We start from the raw sequence: 27,653 nt of genomic DNA, 5'->3' as shown, positions 1-27,653 counted from the left end.
GGGCTGCAGGTGCTGGTGAGCGAGCGCTGTCAGCCTGTCGCAGAGGCCATGGGGTGATAAGGGGAGCTCTGCTCTGGGAGAAGCAGGGGTGACTGAGCCTGCTTCCCTGAGACTACATGCGTGGGTGTGGGGCTTGCCACTTCTCATGGGCACAGCAGAGGTTATTCACTGCTCAGTTGTGTTTACCTTTCATTTTATATACAGCTCCACTGCTGTGACGGGGAATTTAGTTGTAACGGATATGTCATGAGAACAACAGATTGTAAGCTAGCAGCTCGGGGAGGGGGTATTGGGGAAATACCATCCGTCTTCCTCAGTGATAGCCCACGCAGCATAGTTTATCTCCTGTTCCCCTTCTGTTTATGCTGGGTTAAATCAGGGATGAGATGGGGGGACCCACGAGGACGCACCAGTGTAAGCACAAGCAGCTTGCCTAAAAAAAAGCCTCAGTGTTTGGCCAAGCATCTTGAGCGAGAGCAGGTTCAGCACAAGCTGTAGGGAGCAGTGCAGGGGCAAAGAGGCTGCGGGCGGCTGTGGCACCAATAGCCCGGGGTGATACCCATCATTGGGACATCCATGGGAAGGCTGGGAAGTTTTCTTCTTTCCTTCCAGCTGTGGCGGTTACCATAGTGACTGGATTTTATAGCATATTTCATAGCGATGCTACCAATTTTCTCAGGGCCTTCTTGCCTTATCAGAGCTTCCTCTTGGCTGGCTCAGTAAAGAGGTCAGCCATTGAGGGCAAGTCAGACAAACTTAGAGCACTTTCCCTGTCGCAGAGGGAAGCCTCTTCAGGATAGGTGTGAAATGGTGTTAACTCTGCACAGGGATGGTTTCAGGTGCTGGTGCCTGGGCTGGAGGCTTTCTGGGGTATAACAAGGGCAGGAGGAGTTGAAAAGAAGTACCTGGTTGTAACTCAGGGGTGACAGTTCTCCTTGCACTGGGTCCTGGATGGCCCAACACTGCTACTCTGTCGTCCTGGTGTGGGGCCGCGGAGTGACTGCCTTTGCAGTTTAATGGGATTTGCTTGTTGCTGATGCGATGTTTGTGAGAGCAGGGAGAAACACATGGACATCTCTCCCTGTAGTTTGTATGCTTGTGCAGCCCTCCCCATGTTCCTCTCACAGCAAGGATTTTCACTTAGTTTTTACAGCAGTGTTTTTCCTCTCCTCTTTCCAATACAAATGAGTAGGTGCGCACACCCTTCTGCCAGTTGTCAGGTCTTCGATAGTAAAAGCTGAGGTTACAAGAACCTAGAGAGCTTTCTTTGCATCTGCCCACCTCCTGAAATCCTACTTTGCATTTTGAAGGTTGCAATGTGACAAAGCTTTGCCAGACTTGCCTTCAGCTCCCTCTGGCTACAGGGACATGGTTTAACCTTTGAGGGAGCTGTGCCTTTTTGGCAGATGTACCACTGATAAGCAGTCTCCAAGTTAGTTCTCTAGTCTTCCCAAACTTATCCCCTCTTGCAGATTTGTTTTATCTGGCTTGTGTTTTCAGGTTTTCCCATTAGTCTGATAACTATTCCTGACTGTATGGTTTCAGGAAGGGGATGCTCTGTCAAGACCACTGGCCAAAAAAAGTTGTCTAGTCAAAATAATGCCCAATAATGGGGTTTATTCTGACCCTTCCTCACTGTTCCCACTGTGTAAAGGGGATCTCGGGACTTTCCATGTAGTAAAGAAGCTTCAAATGAGAGATCTGACTGTGTCAGAGAGCACTGTCCCCTGGGGATTTGCTCTTGCAGGGCCATCTCCAGCAGAGCCATTGAGTGGAGCAGCCCTGAAGCTGCTCTGCATTAACGAGGAGCTGAGCAAGTCCTTGACCAAGGCTAGAAGATGGGAAGTGCAAAACCGGCTAATGTCCAATTCTGTTCTCCCGCTCCCTCCCACACTGGGGCTGATTCAGTGCTTCCCTCCAATCACACAGTGATTTCCATTGCTCTTTTGCAATGTGCTGTGGTACAAGGCGGGTAAAGAAGGACCAAGGCGCAGAGCTGGGAAGAGGGATGATCAAATCCATTGCATTAGTGATGGGAAGAAAACTACTGAGGTCTCTTGTGCAAGAAGCCAGAGGCTGCTGGTAAACCTCAGCATTTCCTGCACTCCGTGTTCCTCCTGCGTATCCAGTTACTGGAAGTGCTGAGGAGATGCCATAGGGTTGTAAATCCTAACTTGCCTCCAACTGCTCAGCTTGCTCTCTTCCCTTCCCTCTGTTGGAGCCAGGTGATGGCTGAGAAATTTGGATCCCATTCAGAAATAAATCATCCCAGCTGGCTGGAAAAAGAGGCAACAAAACTTACTGGCAGGACCAGTAAAATCTCCAGGGCTTCTGAGTGTGGGAAATTAGCAGGATGAAGGATGGAAAAAGAGGGACTGCCATGACCCAGAAAGATCTGTGGGTCACTGCAGAATTAGGGGCTGAAAGGGAACAGTTGAGGTTGTATATGGCACAAACAGCATCAAATTGGGTAGTGAGGCAGGGGACTGCTGCATGAGTGCATCCCAAAGTGGGGAAGATGATCTCAGGGCTCTGGTGCTGGACTCCACGGTGCTTGGAGAGGAAGAGGGGTGGTGGAGTCTGTGGTCCGTAGCTCTGCTCCGGTCTGGAGGCTGGGACGGTGCTCCACCTCTGCCTGCTTGACCCAAGGAGGAACTCTTCCTCATCCTCATCCTTCACACCCTTCTATCAGCAAGGGCTTCCTCTGACTAAGGTGCTGTGACTTGTCTCATGTGCTGCCCACGTACAGAACAGCCCTGCCTGTTGAAATTCAGGAATCAGTGCTGGTCATGTTTTTATTTTTAAGTTTTAAACAAAACAGGATGGAGAATTGCGGTTCCCAGAAGTCCAGCCATGGCAAAACAGAGCCTGTCTCAGGGCACTCGAGGGCTGGGAAGGGTGGTCATACCCCAACAGGGAGTATGACTTGTGTGTTAGACTGTGAAGTGGTCTGGCCCTGGACCAGGGAGCAAAGGGAGCTGAGCTGCTGCCTTCTGGCAGTTCTTGAGCAAATCCTCTCCCTTGGGCCTTTCTTTTTCAATCTGTCACATGAGGAGGATGATACCAATCTCATCCCGCAGGTCCCGTGGGACCAGCTTCATTTAGGACCTTTCAAGTGCACTGAAATCCTTTCCCTGTTGCACGAGGGTTATTTTCTTACGCAAATATGAAGTGATTAACTGGATTCCTCCCCTGAGAACCGAGGTGCAGCAGCAGCACCTCTCCTCCCGTGGGACTGACTCTGCCCTGCTCACAGCTGAAGCCTCTCCGGCTGGCTTGGCCTGTGCAAACCAGTCTCTGATCTCCTGCCTTTGCCGGGAGCCAGCGCTAGCAAAAATGTTCCTGGTGGCTGCAGAGGAGCTGACAGTGATGCTGCAGGAGGGAATGCAGCCCCTTTCTTCCAGAAGCGCCGCAGGGATGGGTGGAGGGAAGAGAGTTAAGAGACAGCGCAGTTTTGGGCCATTACATTTTTGAGGCTGTGAGTGCGAGGAGGGTTTTAGGGTGAGCGGCAGAATCAGGCTGCAGCAGGGAGAGTGCTGCCAGACGCGAGCTCCCTTCCTTCTAGCAGCCATTTTCCAGACTTGTTTGCGGTGGAGATTTCCTCTTCCCCAGACTCTCATGTCATTGTTCCCCTTATGGGGCCTCCCCGGTCATTGCCTTGTGGTGGAAAATATGAGGTTATGGGGGCCAAAGCACAGACATTCCTTCCAGTTTAAAAGGGAAAACAGAGTCCTCACACAGTGGATCCCCGAGAGAGGTGCGCCTGGCACCGTAACGGTTAGCAGCATCGTGCTGTAAGAGAAATCATCTGTTTGGCAGATGCCTTTCTCTCTTGATGAGGTTGTGGGGAGAAAAGCCTCCTTCCTCCCAATTCCTGCTTCCCTTTCCTTGCAGGCACCAGCTCCTGCCTACTTGCTGTGGGACATGAGAAAGCCACAGCTGGTGTGTTATGGCTGCGGTCCCTCTCAAGGGGCCAGGCTATATACCCACTTGGGTCAATGGGGAGGTAGAGCTATCTGTGTCTGCCCCACCAATCTCTGCTAGGCAGTACTGCCCAGGCAGTCTTGTTTGTAGCAGTAGTAGCATCGGACATCTTCATCTCCCTGACAGAGGCACGGACAACTACCCGCAGGCAGGCCCCCATGGGCAATGTTGTTTTTCCACGGCCTCATGCAGAGGTCACCGACCTGATGGGCCCCCTCTCATCACAGAGGTCAGCCAGAGCCTCACTGCGCTCCCACTCAGCGCTCTGATATGATGGACACGGCCGGTTCATGGGTCCCGGACTAGGCAGACAGCAAGGCAGGAAAGGTCGCACGCAAATGGGTGCGGTACAGCTTTTGCAGAGAGGGAACCTCCTCTGAGCTCTGGGAGTTGCAGGTCCCTTCCTTTCTTGCCTGTTTGTCTCTGAATCCAGGTTTTCTGAGAACACACCCCGATTCCCAGCATGGGCAGAGATGTACGTTCTGGCTTGTTTCCTATTAGCAAAAACCATCTGCCATTAAATATTCATCTATAAAGAATTCAGAAGCCTTTAAGGGGTTGCATTTTTTTGTGTGATGTATTTAGTGAGCCAGTCCTGGATGTCAGCTGAGAAGAGGAAGAGATACAGGGGGAGATTGGGGAAGGGGGGTGGTGACTGGGAGCTGGAATGGGGCACGTGCTCCTCTGTGGCAGGCATCCCACTGGGAGAGCAGCAGCTCCCAGCACTGTGTCCGGGTGGTGGTTCGCAGCCCTGGATTGCAGCTGACTGAAATACCTCAGCGGTAGAAGCTCCAAGGGATGGACGAAAGCAGAAGAGAGGTGGGCTCTGTCCTGCGACGCATGGAAAATGTTGGGGAGGAGGGAGCACGAGGGTCAGCGTGGGGGAGACTGCAGGGGTCCGGGGTGAAGACGTGCCTCCAGGGCTGCGAGCAGCAGTGGTGCTGAGTCTGCTGGGACATGAGACTGAGCCATGGTGTTTCGTGGGGCTCTGCAAAGGAATTGCAGCCTGGTTCCCTAAGGAAGCAAAGCTATGTCAGCAGGCTGTCTGTGCCTGCCTGCCTGTCTCTCGCCTCCAGTGAGTCTTGAATCTATCAGCCTGTTTCCGCCACAGCTGATAAAGCGGTGGAGGCCTCCGAGATAATGGGATCCAGCTGGTTTTGTGACTCTAGGTGACTGGCTTAATGAGAGGGGCCTGCAAAGACCCCCCCTGAGGAAGGAGTCCGTACGCTGCCCTGTAACTAGCTGACAGGCAGGCCTTGCAGAGAGAGCTGTTGGAAGCTGGACTTCATTAGTTCTGCTGCTCGCAGGACGGCTTTAGGATTTGGGGGAGGAGGAATCCTGAAGTTTTAATGGCACCGGACCCCTTCGCATCCAGCGCAGACCTCATGCTGACACCCTTCAAGTAGGATATTGTTAGGATTGGAAACATTGTCAAATGTGTCTGGTCGCAGTGCCCTGGGGAATCAAGCAGTAGTCCAGACTTCACCTTACAAACATCTTTTCTTTTCCTTTTTAACTAAATAGCTTGAGGACAGCCTGGTTTTGAGCCTTCTGAGCTGCCTATCAGACACCTTCGCTGGTCTGAGCCTCGGGACGTGTAGTCTCCTTCTCTGGAGATATTCAAAACGCGCCTGGATGCATTCCTGTCCAGTCTGCTCCAGGTGAACCTGCTTTGTCAGGGGGGTTGGACTAGATGATCTCCAAAGGTCCCTTCCAAACCCTACCATTCTGTGACATGTACCATGTGCCTCCCAGAGGCAAGGAGGCGGGGGGCGAGTGGCTCCAGAGGGTGCCACTTTGGGACTGGATAACACCAGACTTGAGGAATGGTGCAGCTCGGTCTTGATGTGACCCTGCACCAGCAGGTTCAGCAACCTCTGATGGCAGGTTTCCTTCCAGGATAGAGGATATGGGTCACTCCCCACAGCCCGCTGTGCCATCCTAATAGTGATGATGTCCTGGGAGGCAGGTTTTATTGGAGAGATGAACTGGAAATCAGATGTGGTTCAGTCCGCACACACTGGGCTTATCTCCATCTTATCTTTGACAACTGAAAATCAAACCTTCCAAGTTGGACTTAAAGGTAATTTGTGTGGGGTTTCTTTCAGAGTCTTCAGATGTCCCGAGGAAATAGCCCTAAGGAAGAAAATTGCAATGTTTGCCTTATCTATTTATGGCAAACCCACCATCAGGGGTGCCAGCTTGTTTCACGCTAGTCTGCTCGGTTTATTGCGTTGCCAAATTTCCGCCCCGTCACACCAGCGTGTTAGAGGATCCAGGGAGCTGCCGCAGGAATTAGGTCAGGTTTGCGGGGAGGGACGGGCACTTTGCTTGTTGATCACAAACCAGAACAAGGGGAGAAACGTGCCTCCAGAGCCGGTGGCACAAATGGCTGGAGGTGACAGGCTGTCTGCCTGTGCTTGCCCTCCAGCCAACGTGGGATCCGCTCTCCCCGGACCTCTGCAGGAGGGCTCACTGCCCAGAGAGCTGTTTTTCCCAGAGGCGCACTTGGGTAATGGGATGAAAATGCAAAAGCCAAATGTTTTTTCAGTGCCATCACTATACAGGAGTTGCTGAGTTTTCCTGACCCACCTGAGCTGCTTTGGTGCCCAGCTCTCTCTTTTTCCATGTCGCAGCACAACGCAGCGCTTCTCACAGCCCCACAGCAGGAGAGGAGGGAGATTTGGGAGTCAGGAGGCATGGTTTCTCGTCTCAACTTTCTGCATCCTTGACCCAGTGCTTTGCGTCTCCAAATCTTTCTGCGTTGAGAAGAAACCATTGCCAAGACAACAGCTGAACAAAGCGCTAGGTTTCGTGGCTGGATGTTGAGTTGGTTTAGAAATTGTGCAGGCAGCACGGTTTACAGGTGGCACCTTGGCGCGTTTGGAGATCCCTTATATCCCTACTCCTGTGTCAGTTGTGGCAGGGAACAGGTAAAAGGGACGTGGATGGGAAGACATAGGGAGGACTGGCTGAAATATGTAGCTGCAAAGGTGGTTTCTCCCTGTCTGCGTGGAAGGAGCTTATTGTGAATTGTACTGTTTATATCTGAAAACCTCCTCCCAGCTTTTGCTGCTGCCTTTCCTGAGGTGTGAGAATTGGTGCAGGTCTTGCAACCCCAGACATTATTTTGATGACCTTTAGTTTTGCCTTATCCATGTACTCAAGTTTGTGTGATACATGGGTTTGCCCCCGCAGAGGAGCTTTCAGTGCTACAGCTCTAGAGCACTTGAATTTCCTTGCACATCAGGCAGGGCAAAAATGCAAAGCCTTGATTTTACAGCAAACAGCACAGAGCATTATGTGAGCAGTCCGGTCATTTTATGGATTTCCTCAAAGTGATGCCAAAAGAGGAAAAAGACCTGCAGTCGCTGCTGATGGCAGAAAAGCTTTTTACTCGTGTCAGTAAGAGCAGGACGGCAGGTCGTATTTCTCCAGTGCAGCATGGGCTGCTGAGAAAAAGACTTTTGCGATCTCCAAGTGGAGATTTTGTATGGAAGGATGTGCAGAAAGCAAAAAACAATCTGAAGGGTTGTTTTCGAGCACGTAAGCTTCCCACCTTGTAGCAGGGTGATCTCTCTGCTCATTTCCCAGGGCATGCGTAATGGCAGAGGTCCCTGCTGCTCCCTTCGGGCAGTGGGGCACCATGGATGTGCAGCTGCTTGCACAGCTCTTCTCTGCAGGTGGAAGCTCATTCTTCCTTACAGAGGTGTTTTGTCACTGAACTCCTAATGGTTTCAGCGTTCACAGGCTGGCTGGGAAAGTCCCCATTTCCACCAGGTGACACCAGGCAATTGTGGCTCAGCAGGGGCCAGGGGAGGCAGCAGAGAAGGGAGAGCTGCAGTGAGCAGCTCCCTTGCAAAGCCACGATGCCTCTTCTCCATGTGTGCGGTCACTCACATATCTTGCTGCAGACACCGTGCTGTTTTCATGCAGTCCCACCAGCGGGGAGCCAGCACGGCAGCTGGCAGGACCTTGGGACCCCCGTGCAGACCCGCTCATGGCACCGTGTGTCGGTGCGTCGAGCCACGCTCAGTGCCGGACATCTGGGCGCACGCAGGGGCTCGGAAATGCTCCCGACACCAGCGCATACACTGTGTTGGGGGTCCGACTCCTCAGTGCCGATTGCTGCTAGAGATGAGAAACAGCCCTTCCCGATGTCTAATTTTAGCTCTCCACCTTGAGGCCCCGCACTGCCGGTTGCCATGGTGATCCCTCACCGCTGGCGATGCCGCCGGCTTTCTCACCCGGGGGTGCTTTGGAAATGTCTCTTTCTTTCCTCCTTGCTGCCCAGGAACCAACAGCCTGAGCAACAGGCTCACTACTGTCTTTTCAGGTCTTCTGCTCAGTGCTTGCCCCTTTGCATGCAAGAACCCTTTGTCCATGGGGTTATGCTTCTCAGCCCCCCAAAAGTAGCATGCATTCCCATCCCCATTTGGCAGACAGTCTGGGCTGTGCATACATGACAATGATGCTGCCCAGACTTTCTGACCCGTGAGCCGTGGTGAACAGCTTTCTCCATGGTCTTTGCCCAAGAAGGTGTCTGGGGAGGTTGTACCGCTGTGGAGGCTGCGGAGTAAGGAGCCAGGAGTGCCCCTGTGCCATGGCAGATGCTCTGGAGTCCAGGCAATCCTTCCCTGGCTTTGTGCTTGCAGCTTTTACACCTTCCCACTCCTGCTCTGGGCAGCAGAGGAGTAATTAAAGTCATTGCCTATACAGAGAGAGTTTGAGCATCTCGCCCCAGGCAGAAGAGAGGAACTCGTGTGGCTTGCGGTGTAAATGCCACTGTGCAGCAATTAATAACGACTCTCTGCCCTTTCCCTTCCGCCTGCCCGAGCGCACTATGCACAGGGACAAGTGACACTTCCCAACCCCATGGTGACAGGAAGGGCAATGGCAGCTCGCAGGGAGGAAGCGGTGTAAAAACTACGATCCCAGCTCCCAAATCCTGAAATTAATTTAAGAGTGATGACATTGAAACACTGCGGAGTCTTTTTTGTGTATGACCTTGCATTTAAACCTTTGCAGTTCGTATTTTCAAGCTTTTACGTGGTAGGTGCGAGAATGAGCTATTTAATATTGAAGTGGCAGCTGCCATCCCCACTTATTCACATGACTCCAGCAGATGGAGCTTTATAAAGAGCAAACATGACAAGGTCCAAGGTAAGATCAGAATATCTGTTGCAAGAAACTAGTTTGGCTGGTGGCATCTGGGAGGTCACCAGAGAATCAGGAGTGAAGATTATAAAGCCTCATTCACAGATCCCCACCATACTCATCCATCCATCCTCCAGCGTCTCTGTTACACTCCCAGTTACGCACAGGAGACTCGGGTATTTGCCAGGAAGGCGGCCGGGAGCCGCTAGAGAGAGCTCCCACCCTGCGGTGTGCTGTGAACTACCTGAGAGCTCTGTGGCCGTACCACGCGGTGGTGGTGGCAGCTGCTAACTTCATCTGCGTGCAGGCTGACGGAGGAAGGTGTTTTCTGACTCTTGCAGGAGGTGAAGGCAGGATCTGCAGGTGCAGGAGTGGGGTAGGTGTAGGGTAGGAGAGGTGATGTCTGATGCAGGAAGGAGGTGAGGGTCTCAGGCATTTTGGGAGCGGGGCATGCAACTGGAAGGGGCTATGGTTTGTAGGTTATAGAGGGAGAAAGTATGATTTGTGGGGTGAGCGTTGCAAGGATGGGGGGCACAGGGGACTGAGGGAACTGGGGTGGAAGCTGAGAGCTGCTTTCACTAAAGGTGGAGCAAGCACCCGGAGTGGTAGCTCCTGCCGTGGCCGCTGCTGCCGGGAGGGTGGATAAGCAAGCTGGGTCTGAGAAACCCTGTGCCAGAGTGAGAGAACAGGCAGGCAGGCAGAGCAGCTGATTCCTTTCTTTCTCTGGCAAACCCCTGGGGTGGAGACAGCCGTGCCGGCACATGGCAACCAGCTCTGACCCACTGCCAGCCTCGAACAGCTTAAAACAACAGCAAAGAAGCAACCACTAAACTGTCTTGCTTTGATTAATAAGAAAAATCAGACAACGTGGCTCTCCAGCCTGGCAGGAGGCAGGTTGTCCTCAGAGGCTGTTCTGGCAGTGTCACCCTGACAGCATCCCCACCCTGGGTCCCAGTGGGAGAGCTGCAGGATGGCTCCTGGGCTCAGGCGCTACAGGGGAGGAAGCTGTGGCCAGGAAAGCCGCGTCGCGGGCCTGGTTTCCAGCAAGCTGGCGAGGGGAGAGGAGTCCTGCAACCCAAGCTTGGTCCCTGCGGACTCCTGCTGAGGCCGGCTGCGGTTGTAGCAGTGCCGTCTCAGCCCAGGAGGCAAGAGCCAGGTTTGGCATCGGTGGGCATGGCCGGGAGCTTGCTGCTGGCAGTCCTGCCTGGCCGTGGGTAAGGAGAGGCAGAGTACTGCCATCTATTGCCAGGCACCTGGATTACAGACCTTGGTGGGTGGCATTTCAAAGCCGTGTCTAGCAATTTTTCGTTTTTTTCTGGTCTCTGGCTCAGTGAAGGGGTGGGCATGTTGTTTGAAGCCCTTTAAATAGATCAGCTCTTAGGTGCCTACAGTGTGTTTTAGGGGAGCCTTAGCCATACTCCAGCCTGGGGAGAATTTGGCTTTTCTTTGTGCTTTTGCAAAATGAGTTATTCTTCCTTTCCTGCCTTAAGATGTGTGAGGTTGCTTTGTGCGGTGACGCACTCGTCTTGCTCCATCCCACCCCAGAAGTGCCTAGATCACTTACCCCAGCCTTTGACCAGAAGACAGCTAAGAAGAGGTGGATGCAGCAGGACGGGCAGAGTGACTTTCGTAGTTCAGAAACCATATGTGAAAGGGGGATGAAGGGGCAGAGGGAGGATAACAGACTGTCTTCATGGGGTGAGCAGGCCTGGGACACAGTGTGTGTTTCTGAGCTAAGACTGGTGTGTCTGAATACTGTATTTTTATTTCACAGGGTAAGCAGTGAGACAGGAATATTTGCAGAGAGTAGGAAAGGTGTTTGTCGCTATGCGAACCTGGAGGGAATCCTGCAGTGCTTTGAAAAGACCTTCTTGGGCTTGATGACTGTGCAGTAGGCCAGTAGAGAAAACATCTTGAGGACCAGGGCGAAGTCATTCAGAAAATGAGCTGGTTGTCACTGCGGGCTGTTCAGTAAAGACAACAACTCACTGTGGAATTGTGGTTTAAAAGCAAAACAAAAAAAAAAAAAAAAAAACACCCAAAAACGCAAATTAGGACAAAGAAGCAATAGGAGAAAAGATGTGCTCAGCATTTGTTATTAAATGTATCGATAATGCTTGCTCCTCAGGCAAATCCTGCTCCTTTTTGATCACCTACTTTCAGAAGTATATGATGGAGGTACAAAGATACCACAAATAGGCCGAGGTTAAGAATAATACTCAGATAAGAGGGTAAAAAAACCTTTGTGTATCAGAGAGAAGAGTCACAGCCGAAGTGATTGACCTATCCCACTGATTATTTTACATTCCTCAGTCTACTGTCTGTGATACAAAACGGTTGAGGAAGCCAGTTGGCTAGCCTGAACCAGATACTGAACTTCCAGGTGGAAAATATTAGATGAAATGAGAGTCACAAAGGAAATTAATGACAAAGCAGGGAATTAAACCAGGGTCTCCAAAGTCTGAACCCCTGGAACAGTCTTCTCTTCTAAAAGTCTAAAGAAAAAAAGACGTTAAACTGATAAAAGTAAATCGTGGTTTTATTGAAAACATTATTAACCTAGGGAAATCTTCCCTGCTAGGTGTCACCAGTTTGAGTACATAGTGGGACTCAAAGGATTTGACAGTTACATGAACAACAAGAATACTTGTGGTGACTTTGGCTAGGAGAAAACTGCAAAGCGTATAAATTGTGCTGCAGGGCATAAGTTAACTGCTGGCTGTCAGGGACAGGAAGAAATTTTCTCTGTGAGAAGGTTACTGTATAATTATCTATGACGGTGTCTCTTCCTTTGAAGTGTTTAATCTTGACCAGTGAAGGCAAGATAATGGGCCACGTAGTTTTTTGAAGTTTTTTTGTGACAGGGGCATTATCTGGTGCCTGATGGCGATTTCTGCCTGTTTGGTATCCCACCTTTCTCCAGGGTTCTGCTCGACTTCTTAAATGTCTGAAGCAAAGCCATTTCTGCTCCCTACCCTCCATGGAAAACATTTTGAAGACAGCAGTCCTCGACATGAGTGAATTATTTTTGCCATTCATGCTAGACTTTCTTTTGTTCATCTTTGCTCCAGTTCTCCTAGGTGATTTTCTGGGGATGACCTCAGGGAAGCCCTCTGTTGCTGGGACTGTAGCCCTAGCTCTTGTGTCTGCTCCTGGTTATTGTCTGAGCTGTCCCATCTGTTGCAGTCATGTCTCTCTTGTTCTGTGATCTGTGCCTTACCGCCTCGGTGCTCTTTGGTTCAGTCTAGAAGTTAAATGTGTTATTTTTTAAAGCTGTGTTGCTGCTCTTCTGGGTATCTTGATGTATTTTGTGTCTTTTACTTTGTATCTTGCAGGAAGAGCCAAGGAGCAAATCCAAGATCTGTGCCAATGTTTTCTGCGGAGCTGGGCGGGAGTGTGCAGTGACAGAGAAGGGAGAGCCAACTTGTCTCTGCATTGAGGTAGGAGGGTGGCACAGCTTCTGCCTCTGGGATGGGCATCACCAGTACCCTCCTGGGCTGTATTTCGGTCACTGGAAAGATCCCGTGATGGGATGAGGCTATGGCTGTTTTGGAGCAGCTGCAAATTCACAGTGGCTCTTCAAACAGCAGGGCCTTTCCCAGTGTGGTGCGGGGGAAGAGCCCTGCAGGATAGATATTGTCTGGGGCTTGCAGCTGTGCACTCACACAACTGCCTGGGGTCTTTACAAGCACAGGAGACTTGGCTGGAGGTCTTTTGTTGGGAAAGCCCAGTAGGGTATTGATAGGCAGCTGGCTTTGGAGGGCACTCTAGGGAGTGGTCTGCGAGCTCCAAGACAACCTGCCCCCACTGGCATCTTGTTTGAGGAGGTTACAAGCACCCTACTAAAAATCAGCTTTTGTAAAATGGAAATAATTGCGGTGGAGTGCTGTGAGGATGAATAGCTCCGTCCAGCAGGGAGCCGGAGATGATTAGAAGAGCCTTTCCCAGCTGTAGAGACACAGTGTCTCCCTACTCCGCTCTGCCCTTCGCTTTCAAGCCATTCCTGCCTGGCTCCTGGGAATGGGCATGTGGCTCTTTGTTCCCACTTCCCTCAGAGCCTGCAACTCTCACACAGCCAGCCTGGGCACTGCAGAGTGAAATGCCCCGTTACCAGAGAGTCTGTCACTCTGGATAGGCTTGGCCAGACTGAAAGGGACACGAGAAAGAAGCCTGCAGCCTGAACAGCAGCACTGGTGAACTCGTCCTCTGCTGTAGGCTGTGCTCTTTGTTCATGGCTGTTGGCTTATTCTGCATTCAGTTGCAGAAAGGTGGAGCAGTCTACAAAGAGATGTAATGGAGCTCAACGAGCAGAGGTGCGCAGAAGAGAGTCACAGAAATGCCTCTGGCCAGGCACATCCAAGCCATATAGAGCAGCAGTTGCAGGATTACACATAGCATTTATGCTGGGCACTGATTTCTCTGACGGGCTCTGCTTTCAGGAAGGCTGTTGTCATGGTGGTGGTGACGGGGGCTGGGATAAAGAGAAGCCTTTGAACCCACACCCACAGACTTCTCTGTGCAGGTTTTTCTGGGACAGTGGTGGGTGGGTTCAGCCTGTTGTAAACACCTTTTGGGCCATGGGGGCTTCTGTTGAGCCAGGCTGATGCTGGGACTCCCCTGCTTCCCTCTAGCTGTCCTAAAGAGGGAGGAAAAATGCTGTCTTCTCTGGCTCTCTCACAGCAATGCAAACCTCATAAGAGGCCTGTGTGCGGCAGCAATGGCAAGACGTATCTGAACCACTGTGAGCTGCACCGTGACGCCTGCCTCACTGGATCCAAGATCCAGGTGGATTACGATGGCCACTGTAAAGGTAACCCTGTGTCAGGGAGTGATGAGGGCTGGCTAGCTTCTAAGGGAGGGAGAGCGGGAAGCCAAGCGTGATGACGAGGCAAGGCAGAGGTGCGGAGGTCTTGCCAGCCAGGACCCTCTCCCACAGCTGCTGAGTGGGCTAACAGGGCAAGCCGGGGAACAACAGCCAGCTTCAACCAAGTGTCCAGATCACCAGGCCTGAAGTTGAGCCGTGAATTCAAGTCAGGATCAGGTCCGGTGGTGGTAACCAGGATCAGGCACAGGCCTGTAATTGCCAGACAAGTCCATAGTGATGCAGTCTATAGCAGTCTGAGATACAGGTGGGAAGACAGTCACCAGGTTAGGGCCTAGATTGACAGGATCTATGGCAAGTGCAGGAATGGTCACAACAGATCTGGAGACAGGCATACCTACAACATAATCCCAGGCAAGGATTTAGGGGCTGAGGCATCAGCTGAAATGGGCTGATGGGTAGAGAGTGTGGATGAAGGCCCTAGGTGAGGTTGGCAGGGCCAATTAAGGCCCTCATTAGTGCACTTGGGGCCCTGACACCTTGGCTGTGGTGGGATCTTGGAGCTATTGTCTCCCTGGACTGGGGGGAGGGGGCACTTAGGAGAGCAGGGCAAGTTCTTCCTCCTGCCTGTCTCTCTCTGAGCTCATGGATTCTGCCAGGCAGGTCTCTCAGTCTACCTGCTAAGGAAAGGTCAGACTCTCAGGATAAACTCCCAAAGCCCATACTACCATTCAAGTTCATGAAGGACCCTCAAGAACTTTAGGAGCAAGGATTTCGCCTCAATGGCAGGGCTGTTTAACTCGTGCCCATATCTTGGGTCCCAGCCTTGCACATGCCCATCTCTCCTAAATGAGAGGTGAACTCTGAAAAGAACTGTTCCAAGAGTGATCAGATGGCATGGGAAAAATAGCACAGGCCCGAACTGCTTCACCTCCTTTGGTGCTTGAGCGAAACCTCTGCCAGAACCACATGTAGCCTGTTGCTAAGAAGTAACTCAGAATCATGGGATCATTGAGGTAGCAAAGGAGTTCCTCTCCTGAGATCATCTACTCCAACCTCCTTGCTCGAGCAGGGTCACCTAGAACAGGTTGCCCAGGGCTGTGTCCAGTCCAGGCTTTTGAGTATCTCCAAGGATGGAGACTCCACAACCTCTTTTGCCAACCCGTTCCAGTGTTCAACCAGCCTCACAGTAAAGTGTTCCCCTATGTTCAGATGGAATTCCCTGTGTTTAAATATGTGCCTGTTGCCTCTTGCCCTGTCAGTGGACACCACAGAGAAGAGTCTGACTCAGTCTTCTTCATTCCTTCCCATCAGATGCATAAACATTGATGGTATTGCCCCCGAGCATTCTCTTCTTCAGGTTGAACAGTCCTCAGCCTCCCCTCGGGTGACACATGTTCCAGTCCCTTAATCATACATGTGGCCCTCATGTTTCCAAAGGCTTCCAGCTTCCTCTGCTCTTGCCCAAGTGGCACCCAGGGTGGGAAGAGATTTGTATTGCTTCATGTTGTGTCAGAAATATGCTCTTCTGTCTTTCCAATCACAGAGAAGAAGTCTGAGAATCCAGCTGCAAGTCCAGGTGAGAAGCCGTCTCCTTGCGTGGCTGGGGCCTCTGTATGTGTTTGGGAAGAGAGGTGGGGAGGAAGGTCTGCTGGAGGAGTTGAACAGCTCTGTGTAAAAGTGATACCTCTGCACTGGCTGTTGCAGTCTGAGTTGGTAAATCGGCTGAAATATGATTGCCTGGCTCTCTACTCCTGGGTAACCTTTCAGAGCTCATATATCTCCTGTGCTCTTCACCGTGCTGGGATGTCTCAGGGACTCAGAGCACGTACAAGGTGCGGTGAAACCCAGTTTGCTCCTAGGGACACAAGCTGTGTTCACCACCCAGACTGAGGGAAGAGACACTCTTTTGAAAGGAGACTTTGCGAGATTTTGCTTCAGGAGTGATTAACTGATGGGCACAGGCGTAGCACTACGTAATGAAGGGGGCATTACCTGGGGAGTCAGGAGGTGTAGCTGAACTACCTCTCCCATCAATGAACAAGTCTCTTTGATTCCCTGTGCCTGGTTTCTCCGCTTATACCTTGTGTACTTAGACTACGAATTTTGGGGCCGTGACCTGTTCTTCATCAGGGGACCCTTTTCCCATCCATGGCCTCTAAGTGCCGGAGCTGTGTAATTGTCAACTTCAGCTTCCTAGGACAGATGAGAGCAAATCCAAGTACAAACTTAAGGGAAAGGACCATTTTCAGGGCACGGCCACCACCTCAAAGCAGTTTCAAGGAAGTTCAAAACTACACATGCAGAAACTGTCCATCCGGTTGTGATTGTAGTCACTGGATTCAGAAGGAGATCCTTAGTGTGTGTAAGCGACACAAATGCACACTGATTCCCCTTCTGGCTCCATTGGCCTCTGGGCAGGTGTGACAACTCACAGAAGCCAGAAGATCTAGGCTTTCAGTTTTGCTTCGAATACATAGATCAGTATTAGCACACAAGGTGACATCCACTTAGTGAAACCTGTGACTCTGGAGAGCACTGCAAACAAGCCCATCTTGACCCCCTCTCATTTCCAATCAGGGTGGGCAAGTCAAGGCTTTGAAGAAACGAATTCTCCTGAGATGTTAGGCTCCAAAACTCAAGTCCTGGGGAAAGCATGGTGGAAAGGCTTGCTCAGTTTAGTCTTCGCCCTTGCAGAGGATATAGGTTTTGGTACTTGAGGGCTAACAGCTGAATGCCTGTTCTGCACAGTATAAGGAAGCCTGGGGACACTGTCAGTCACGTTTCTCCCTCGGTCCGGGGACTCTTCACACCAAGACGAGTCCACCCCGAGTTGCTCTTTCACAAACTTCGGGGACAGGAAGGCAAAAAGGGTTTGGGAGGAGTGTCGTTTTCTGGCCTTGCCGCATGGTGTCACCCACAGCCCATCCGCTGTTCAGCACATGGCACCTCTGCTTTGATGTGGCCGTGGCACATCTCCAAGGAGGGGGGGGCCTACAAACTGCCATCAGGGCTGTCTGGCTGGTTTTTATTTCCAGTCGTCTCTCTGCACTCTCCCTGCTAACTTCCATTTCACTCATCCTTGCTTTTCTTCTACTACACCTTCTCCTGTGACAGTCGTCTGCTACCAGTCGGACAGAGATGAGCTTCGTCGCCGTGTCATCCAGTGGCTGGAAGCTGAAATTATCCCAGATGGATGGTTTTCCAAGGGCAGCAACTACAGCGAAGTCCTGGACAAGTATTTCAAGGCAAGTAGAGCCGCACCTGCCTTATAGGCCAGACTAGGTTTCCTGCCCCGGCGGGAAACGTTTTGCTGCCCTTTCCTGGCAGCAGAGCAGCTGCCATGCCCCCACCCAAGAGGCTCCAGTGTGTGATGGGCCTGTCAAGCTGGGTGCCTGGGAGGTCTGGTATGTCCTACAGCGTGATGTGTTACGGGCTGCCTGCAGCAGCTGCTGACAGAGCCACTGACACAGCTATGTGACAGCCCAGACCTGGAGCATCCCTGGGGATCTGACCTGCCCTGGGGAAAAGGAGGAGGGCAGGCCAAGCATGCCTGTGGTGGGGGACAGAAGAACTGATCTCAGGGGACAAAAGAGAGCCAGAGGAGAAAAGGTGGGTGAAAGGGCTGGAAGTGCAGGTAAAAGGAGCAGGAAGGCAGGGCAGGGACTGCTGATCCTTTGTTCTAGACAGTCCCAAGGCCATGTTGAGATGGTGATAGGGGATGCTTGGGGGCTTCAAGAGGAATATTTGCTTGCAAGGAGTATGGCTCAGTTGTGGCCGAGAGCTGGCAGTTCCCTAGTGCTCTGCAGAGAGAGAGGAGCCGCGCATGACTTTCGGGCACTGCGATAATTCCATTCCTCTTCCGTCTTCCCTTTTCCCTGCCAGTCTGTCCCTCAGTCCATCCCCACCCCCTTTTGTAATCAGTGGACACGCACTTCTCCCGTGCTTCTGCCACATGCACTGCTGCATCCCTCCCCCTCACACCCGGCTTCTGATAAAGACTTCAAAGCATTCAGGATGGAGCTGGAGGAGCAGGTGGGGAAAGGGGGAGAGTGTTTAAATCATAAGCTGTTGACAGCGAGAGATTAATGGTGCCTGACAGGAGTTAGCGCTGCAAGCAAATTTGCCATGGCAATGGCACCCCCTGGTGAGACAGAAGAGCTGGTCCCTGTACTCCCGAGAGCATCTTCGCCTTTGTAGCCATTAATGCTGCTTTTTTTGTGGAAACCCACTTGTGTCCCACTGCCTTGGGCACCCCCGCTGGCACCTGCCAGCACCTGAAAGCTGCAGCGTCCTGCAGAGCGGAGCTGCTCAGTCCCTCCCACTGCAAACGTGCTGTCCCCAGCCATTTTCACGGAGAGTCTCCTCAGGTCATCGCCTTTGAGACAGCCACCAGCTTGCTCCACTGCCGTAGCACAGCCTCGTCACCCCTGGCCTCATGCCTGTCGGGAAGGTGGTGAAATTGCATGGCCTCAGCTCAGAGGCAGACAGCCTCATGTTGTCTTTATTGTCCCCCCTTTTTCTGCAGCACTGCAGATCCCAGACACAAGCGAGTGAAAGTTTCCATGACAAAGCCATACCTTCTCTCAGACCAAAAGGGGAATTTCCTTCTCAGTCAGGTGGTAACCCACCATATCAACAACTCTTCAAGCTTTGAAAGACTTCTAAAGCAGAATCCAGAGCTTGGAGCAACTTGGGACAAATCCAAGCAAAGGAAACTAAGTGGGTTCAGATACACACAAATTTACTTTACCAATGAGGGTCTGCTGTTGCTGGAGAAATTCTGCAGTGCCCAGCCCCAGGGCTCCGCACTCCCGCTCTTTGAATGGCCTGATTCCTGCCCTGCGGGTCATAAACACTGGAGGCAAAGATCAGATGAAGCATTTCCCTTTTCTCCTTGATGAGGAGGTTTGTAGATGTGGGATTAAGCTGTTTACCTCCTGGGAGCCCAACTTGTGTGGATCACTGGGATGTGGGTTGTTCATCAAGCAGGCCACAACCTTGAAGGATGTTATTTCAAGAAGAGTGAGTGAGGCCTGTAGTGGGAAGCTGCTGTTTTGGAGGGTCTCTGGGGGAACACATAAATGCAGACCATAGCGTTGAAAGGCAAGAAAACTAGCTTAACTGAGTCAGGGTCGTTACGGGAACTGCGGCCACTTTCACAAGAAACAGCGGGACGAGAGACTTCAAAGTCTCGTAGAAGTTGAGACATGTTAGTGGAGCAGTTACACACAGGCTACAGCACACAGAGTAATTTTCCTAGCCCTACAGGTTTCTCCTGAGCCACATAGAGGTAACAACAGGCAACACCTCTTCCAGCATTCCTGGAAGCACTGCATGAGGAGACAGAGTGACCTGCCCCAAGTCACGCAGAAAAAATTAGCCAGCAGCAGTCTGTGTGCAGAATTCATTTTCCCCTCACTGCAATGCAGCTGTCTGAGGGGGCCTAGCAGTTCCTGCTGAGTTCCCAGCACTGTGATATGACATCTCCAAACAGGGAGGCAAAATGCAATTACTTCTTTGGGAGTACAGCCAGGATTTTGTCGCTAAAAGTCCTGCTCTTCAGTGCCAGGAGTCCTGTCGGGACCTTAAGAAGTTGGTGGCGAGGCGTTGTGCTGTTGCATTAAATTGTTCCTTCTTCGGGATCAGCAGCAAATTGCTTCCTGTGATTTCCCCTTTTGTCACTGTCACAGTCCAGGCACAGCTTTGGACTTACACGTGTTGGGAAGCTGACACCTCCTTGAATGCAACTGGTTTGCTTTAAGGCAGGAGGTATATCAGGCAGCTAAGAGCTGGCTGGAACAAAGAGAAGAAATGGGGTTAGAGCCATAAATCAAGCAGCAGGAGGTGAATGAGAGGCAGTGTAGCTTATCGGTGAGAACAAGGGTAGGATCCTGTCTGCCGGTTCTGATGCTAGTATGGATATGTTGCTGCTTTTCTCTGAGCGTCTCTTCTTTGTGCAAAACAGGGATGATGCAACCTGTTTCACTAAAGCTTCAGAAGTGCTAAGTACGTATGGAAGAGGGAGAAGGAAGGGGTACCCTGAACTGAAAAATCAGACCCTCTCACATCTTGCCATCTTTCCCTACAGAGCTTTGACGATGGCGATTCTCGCTTGGACTCCACTGAATTCCTGAAGTTTGTAGAGCAGAATGAGACTGCTGTCAACATCACCACCTACATGGACCAGGAGACCAACAAGCTGCTCAGGTGGGCGGTGAACAGGAGGGCCAGATGTGGTAGAAGGGGGCATGAAAATCCACTCATGGCAAATACCAGTTACAGCTTGCACTAACAAAGACAGCTGTGTATGAAGTGCGTTCTCACTTAATTAGGTGTGAATATCACCAAATGGAACAGTGCCCCACCTCTACCCTTCACGTTAGGCATGTATTCAACGCTCTTTTGCCTTAAATCTCATAGGGTTTCAGCCAGAAAGTGAGTTGGGTGACGGAAAATTTGTCATCTTTTTTATTTCCTAACAAATTAGCTTTCCAATGGACCTTACTCACCTTTTGCCTGATAGCTAGATCCAGTGCAAGGAAGATGGTGGGAGAACACAGCTCATGGGCAGCCTGCAGTTAGAGCTGGTACAAGCATCACATGAAAATGTAGTTTGAAAGGTTTCCCTTTTTCTGTGTGCATGCCACTGCATGTGAGACAATGAAGACAACAGGCTACTTGTTGTTAGGCTGTGCTTGCATCTTCACTCGTGTGACAACATGTAGGTGTCAACAGGGTCTTATTCCTGATGTTCTGAATATCCCCCCACTTCCTAGCCCTTTGCCAGACAGGGAGTATTTTGTGACTGTTTTTCTTTTGTCTGTATTCAGTGAGGTTTCCTTACAGAAGCCACTTCTGCCAGGCGTCTCAGAGTCTTCGTAGTTATTACTGGTTTTACTCCTCTGTACTCTGAAGCCAGTAGAGCAGGAATTAGTCCAGTACAGCCCTGTGCAGAACATGCGTCTGTGTTTCCTTTCAGGGGACTCTGCGTAGATGCCCTCATCGAGTTGTCAGATGAAAATGCTGACTGGAAGCTCAGCTTCAGTGAATTTCTCAAGTGCCTCAGCCCATCCTTCAACCCACCAGAGAAAAGTAGGAGCTCCTTACTTGTGCTGGGGAACCAGAGAGGGGTCCTGGGAAGGGAGGAAAGAAAAGAGACCAGCTTTGGGACAGACATCAAATGCTGTAACTCCACTCCCAGGGACAATGTTGATATACGCCTACCTCCCATCCAACGGCACCCTTTGTCCCTACATTGTCAAAAGTACTGTTTTTTCTGTCCCAGAGCTCCCACAGCTCTCGTGATGAAAAAGATTTGAATTTTAGAAGCAAAGGCATAGGTCAAATGGATACAGTATGCTTTGAAAGTCAAGGCATTTAACAGTACGGAGATAAATCATGTGAGTTCATGTCTGGATAACTTGGGAAAGTCAGGCCAGACCAAAGTCCTGCTATGCTTTGCCTTTCACACAGAGACCCTCCCTGATGAACATCTCAAAGTTCACTGTCTTTCCAAACCCCACTTAGTGCTACAGTTCACGTGGAAGCAGCTTAGTGTTCTGCTGACCAGGCATGCCTAGCCATTCATCTAATTGTCTCCTCAGGAGGTACCAGTCCAAAGGTGCCGTATTTACGTCCCGCTGCGGTCGCACAGAGGAGCAGACAGAGGCTGTGCTTCTTAGGGAATATTAAGTTGAAGTCTCTGTTGCTTGATTCAGTGGAAGCTAGGGATGCTGCACCTCCCCTTGAAAACATGATCAGCTGCTTTTCACCTAACACCATATGGGCCCTTGAATGCTTTGCGGGCCCCGACTTAAACATACAATTGAGCTGTGAGAAGAAATGTGAGCTGAAATAAGACATCTTTTTTTTTTCCCCTTCCTTTCTCTGGGCAACAGCAAATACACATATCATTTCCCCAACTTCTCACCTGAAACAGGAATTGTTTCAGAGTAACCAAAACTTTCACATTGGGGGTTCTCTTCTATGTATAACAGATTAGGAAATTCAGACAAATCCAATAATGAGATTTCATTTGGAATTGACAAATTTAAATGTGTTCTTTTGAGGAAACAAAGTGAAGTGTTCGACTTTCCCAAATTATTTTTTGGCTGATTTCATGCACCAAATTCAGCGTGAATATTTTAGTCATTGTGAAACTTCTGGTGGTTAGTGGAAGGAAGGCCTCCTCCAAAACTTTGTACCTCTTCTCTCTCAAGGTATCTCCAAAGTATGTTGTCTTTAGCCTGCTCGCTCTCTCACAACCACTGCCCGTGTTTTGTGTCTCTCTAGAGTGTGCCTTGGAAGATGAAACCTATGAGGATGGAGCAGAGACCCAGGTGGAGTGCAATCGCTGCGTCTGTGCCTGTGGGAACTGGGTGTGCACTGCAATGACATGCGAGGGTCCGTATGCTCTCCAGACAATTTTTGTATTTGGTTTTGTACAAAAGGCATCTTTGCTTCTTATCTTTCTGAGAGCACCAGCTGTCCAGATTTCTTCTCTCTCCTGCTTTTCCTCAGCTTCTCTATGTGTGGCTTCTCTGTCACCCTCACATGCTCCATGTTGGCCAAACCCGAGCTAATAGGAGATTAGGAAAGAGGCAAAGAGCAGCAAGTATGTACAGAGTTTCTTTCGTGTTTATCTGCCTTCTGCAGCAGAGGCTTCGGGATCACCTCAGCTCAGAGTTGGCTGTGGCAGCAGGAACTCACCTCAGAAAAGATAACTGTAATACTAATAGAGCTGCCAGAGGAGCTGTGGGTAGGTGTCAGAGGTTAAGCAGCTGAATGAGAGACTTTTTGCTGCCTCCCCAGAAAAAAATTTCAGAGTTGCTATGCAACACCCAGGCTTGCTGCCTGTTTTGTTCCCTGCATCCATGGCAGAAGCATGCAGTGGGACTACAATTCCTTGACTTTCTACCCATGTCAGAGCAGCAGAGGTGTCAGAGGCTATTGTTAGAGGGATAATGAAACCAAAGAATCAGATCAGATGCATCAGCAAGTTGCATCTTCACTGAGCAAAATTACCTCTTCATTAGGCATCAGTTATTATACTTGGATAGCACTGAGCTTCCATTTATTCCCTACAAGAGGCCAAGATGTTTGAAGTAATTATAGATGCTTCTTTTAAATAATATGCAGCCTCTTCCTTGTGGTTTTATTTTTTATCACGTGGGAAGGAGAGATGGGGGCAGACTGGATGGCCAGGTCCTGAAGTCCCAGGCAGCCGCAAGGCCCATTCTCTTTCTAAGAAGCCAATTCACACTGTCTTACAGCAAAGTCTTCCTAAGTTTGAGGTGTGCTGTGGCTGACCTGCCTCTTTTTGTTCTGCACGGTTCAGCCTCTGAAATTTGCATCCCCCATTTGTGATAACGCTGGATTCCGTTTCTGTTTGCAGGGAAGAACGAGAAGGTGCCTGCTCGGAGACAGCGACCTGATCAAGACTTGACTGAGGAGGAGCTGGCTAGATATGTTCAGGAACTGCAGAAGCATCAGGTTAGCACGAAGCTGGGAAGGTCTACTTGCGCTAAGTCTCTCCAGACTAGAGGAGTTCCCTCTGCTTCTGTCACTTGGAGACTTCTGGTAGAAGGGGGAGTGCAGTGAAGGGGGATCCCTGTTACCTGTGGGGACAAATACAGGCGTGGGTCTTTGAGGTGTAAGCCAGTGTTGGCACTGCTTGTAGATAGACCAAAGGCTTCAGGGCACTGCTAGCTCCTGTGTCAGTGCAGAGCTTCACTTTTGTGCTGTCTTTCTCTAGGAGACGGCTGAGAAGACCAAGAGAATGCGCACCAAGGAGATGTAAGGGGCCTCCACACCGGAGGAGCCTAGGAGGATGGGCCCAACCTGCCACCCTGTCCTCCAGTGCTGATCTCAGTATGCACAAGTGTCTGCTACAGTTCTCCAGTCACAGATATTTACATTGTATAGCGATGGGTTATTTGTTTTGTAATACACAGAGAATGGGGCCAGGAAAGGGGAGCAGAGCCCACCTGTTCAGGGAGCTTCATTGCTGGGGCCTTGGAAGGCTGGGAGGGACTTACAGCAGCCTCTGGGACTCTTTCCCAGAGCAGACAGCAGCTCCCTCCAAGAGTTAACAGGGATTTCTTGTTCCCCTGGATCTGGGGAAAGGATGGAGGTCAGTGCTGGATAGAAAAGGGGGTCTTCAATCGATACAATTGTCAGCACCAGCCTTGGCTGCAGAAATACAGGCCCGGCAGTTTTGTGGCTGAGCATGTGTGCTGCAGGGCATCATTAGCCAAGGACCTTGCCCTGCTTACCCTCCCCTTTGGTTTTGAGCTCCTCAAAGCTGGTCAGCCTGGTGTGACACCTGGAAGTCATGGTGCCATGCTGCTGGCATGAGTCCAGCACATTCCTCCTTGCTTTCCACCAGACTGTCCCCAGCAGCTCCTCCAGTACATTGTGGGCTCCAACACAACATGGTTCCTTTTGACCTCATCTCACTCTTACTCTCCCTGCCCCTTCCTTAGAGGTGCTATTGTATTTTTTTTCTTATCACGTTCACATGCTGACTCCCCCTTTTGTTTTTGGTTGTTTTTTTTTTATTACTTTATTTCCTATGGTAGTAATTCAGCTTTTGTATGTTTTGTAGCTCTAGATCTTTCAAGAAAACCCAGCCTGTGGGTTTTTGTTACTGACAGTGCTGTAATGCCCGTGCACAGTTTGTACCATACTGCGCTCAGCCACTGCAAACACCACAAGCAACTTGTGAGTCCTGCATTACAGGGTATTTCTCAATGGGGGGTAGCAATGTCCCTCATAGAAGACGAGACAGGGCTGGATGTAATTAGTTTCACCAGGCATGGATTGACACTGCAGCTCTCTAGCTCTTGCTCCCTTACCTAGCATTGACCAAGTGCTCAAAGTCCGTGCTTATGCCTCTCTAAATTGCCCAGAGGGAAGTGCCAAGTAGTCCAGAGACAGAGGGACCAGGCAATCCCATTAGTAGGGTATTTTAAAAAGCTTAATTCCGTAGAAAACTGTTTAGTCTGGACTGTTAGCCATCATCTTGGGCCTTCCATCTCCCTCTGGGGTGAGGCAGTACCATTATTCTTTGATTCCCAGTCTGAGTTTGGAGTCAGGGCTGGAAGCCTCGTTACTGACGCGTTTCACAGTGTCTTTGATCAGACCATCTTTCACCACCCTCACATCCCTTCGTGGGTCATTTTCATCTGACCTGTTTCTCAGAGCGTTGGTCCTCAGTGTAAACAAAATGCTCTTTTGTTGACAATCATCTGTGTAGCCTCAAGCCCAGCTGATTTTCTCCTGCAGTTATCAAACATACTTCATTCACTCAACACACCTGAACGTCCTGTTTCCATGTTTGCTTCATGGCCCTGCTGTGTATCCCAAGCAGTTGCACGCACCGTGAGTTGAGATGACTGCTTGTGATTTCCATCTTCCTGTTTGTGAGCAACTTCAGCAGTTGTTTCCAGGTGTCTTGCAGTCCTTAGTGCTTACTCAAGTGAAACTCCACTTGCATCTGCAAAAGCATGTTCTGCTTGAGTGAAGATCAGCAGGACTTTTGTCCCAAGTTTCCCCTTTTTGCACAGTGCTTTCCTCGGAGTGGAAGAATGAGCTGGTACCTAGCAAGCCTAGGAAAAGAAGAAAGCTTGGTCCCTCCTGTGGTCTTGCCCATGAGCCAGATTTGTTAAAGACTGGTCTTTGAGCTGTTTTCCTGATGTGAACCCAGAGGACTTCCGTTGACTTTGGCACAGTGCCACATTTCCACTGAGAATCGTAATCTACTCCACCATGCTCGGAGGTTTTGGCATAATAAATACAGAAGGGGGCTGGTTCTTTTCCCATGAGGGTCTGGATTGGAGAAGCTGTCACCTGTGAAGGTGAGGGGAATGAGGACAATGCTACACTGGGATGAAGTCATTGTTTCCTCATAAATGGTGGAAGTCATTGGTGGAACAGGAGCACCCATTAGACATACCCTCACTCCTCCCCAACACTATGAGCAGAACAGCTTTGTGTGCTGGATCTGGAGTCACAGGAACATTGTTCGTAAATATCTTGCTTTATTCCAGCCCTACTCTGAAAGGTAGTTTGTGTCTCCCAGCTCGCTTCCTTCCAGCTTGGATCATTAAAGTGCCTTAGAGAAAACACAACAGCTTGCCTTAAAGGCTTTCCCTGGATGGGGATAACATCTTAATGTCCAGTCAGGAGAATCTCCAACTGGGAAAAGCAGAGCATGTGCAGGAAGGGGAGGCCAACACATGGCTGAAGGGCTTCTGTAGGCTGCATTATGCGATACGTTCCCTAGTCCCCATCCTGTTTCCTGTGCACGTGGGGTCTACAAGGATGGGTGCTGGGGACAGCTGGAGAGGTGGGTGCTGGCAGTTGAGGTTTACAGAGCTGGCGCTTGCACGGAGGGCAGAGGGATGGGCTGCTGTCTCAGGCAAGGCAAGCCGAGCTCTCTGACAAGCCATACGACATACCCTCCGAGGACAGCCTGCAGCGACAGGGTAGGAATGCAGTGAACATGCCTCCATGGAAAGGGCTGCTGCCTGTGGAGCCTCTTCCTCCTCCTGCCCTCAAAGGGAAAGACAACTGTGGAGAGCGATGCTGGTTCTAAGGGCTACGGTACCCAGTGGGGACCGAAATGATCTCACCTCCCCGCACTGAGGGCAAGGGCAACCATTCGGTGAGCCATGCCCAGATTGCACCCCGCAGCAGCCTGGTCTGTCGCTTGCTTCTGCAGGGTGTCTTGGCTGCTGGGGAAGGAAGTGCTGAATTACAGCCATTGCCCTCTGGGACAATTGCTGTACAGACTGTAAGGGGCAGGGAAGACTTCCTCCCCCCCCCCAGAAAAAAGCCAAATTTAAGCAACAAACAAAAAAGTCCCAGTTCTCCCTCTATATTCCCTCCTGTACGTGTGTGAAATTTATCAGTATTCTGTAGGTTTCCTTAGTGCACTTATTTTACTTGATTTTGTAATTTTTTGAAGCAGGGGGGTTTGGATATTACTGCCAAATAAATGAAACAAAATTTAAAAAATAACAGGTGTTTTGTTCTATTTCTCACAAGCCACATTCCTCACTTTCCTCTTCCAAAAAGCAATCAGCTGTCTTTTTACACATTTATACACAGATCTCAATGCATTTGACAAATGTGAGATGCAACTATCTTTGTTTTATAGTTGGCGAAACTGAGGTACAGCAGAGAGAAGTGGAAAGTTGCAGTCACGTGGTGAGACAGCGGCGGAGATGCAGCCAGCAGCCACAACTCCTGCCTCCCAGCCACGCACTCTTAATGATGAGATTGCTCCACATCCTTTCAGTATCCGCTGTTTGCTCTGCCTGTGCTACTGGGAAAGAAAAACCTATCAGCTCTCCATGTATGGATGTGGACAAGATGAACATGCGTTAGGATCTTGCAGCCGATAGAAAGGCAAACCGTTGTAGAATGGGGAGAATACAGGGGGACACAGGCAGTCAAGTACAGGGCAGTTGCTGTCCTGCGTGGTGTTGGGGGAGCCTCAGCCGGAGCACCTTCTTGTTTGGGCAGTGCCTTTCACAGAACAGATGGATCAGGTGGAAAGAACTCAAAGGCAAGTAAAAATAGTAACTAAAGGCTTTAGAAACATGACTTACAAGGACAGAACAGAAACCTTAGGCACAGCTAAGAAGGGAAGCTCTAAACATTTGTCTTCAGGTGGAGACTG

General features: G+C 50.5%; 1 protein-coding gene across 1 annotated transcript in view; it reads left to right on the top strand.

Annotated features, from left to right (window-relative positions):
• FSTL1 (follistatin like 1) overlaps nt 1-26,989 on the top strand; it is a 56,874-nt gene extending 29,885 nt beyond the window's left edge. The window contains exons 3-11 of the mRNA XM_063352099.1: nt 12,477-12,581; nt 13,822-13,951; nt 15,510-15,542; nt 17,081-17,211; nt 20,055-20,173; nt 20,946-21,058; nt 22,259-22,369; nt 23,361-23,458; nt 23,721-26,989. Coding sequence (XP_063208169.1) covers nt 12,477-12,581; nt 13,822-13,951; nt 15,510-15,542; nt 17,081-17,211; nt 20,055-20,173; nt 20,946-21,058; nt 22,259-22,369; nt 23,361-23,458; nt 23,721-23,765 — 885 coding nt within the window. The 3' untranslated portion in view covers nt 23,766-26,989. The remainder of the gene's footprint in view (nt 1-12,476; nt 12,582-13,821; nt 13,952-15,509; nt 15,543-17,080; nt 17,212-20,054; nt 20,174-20,945; nt 21,059-22,258; nt 22,370-23,360; nt 23,459-23,720) is intronic.
• The last annotated feature ends 664 nt before the right edge of the window (nt 26,990-27,653 follow it).

Source organism: Chroicocephalus ridibundus, chromosome 1, assembly GCF_963924245.1.
Source record: "Chroicocephalus ridibundus chromosome 1, bChrRid1.1, whole genome shotgun sequence".
NCBI lineage: Eukaryota > Metazoa > Chordata > Aves > Charadriiformes > Laridae > Chroicocephalus > Chroicocephalus ridibundus.
Note: the sequence above shows the minus strand (reverse complement) of the source record. Positions and strands in the feature narration are given on the sequence as shown.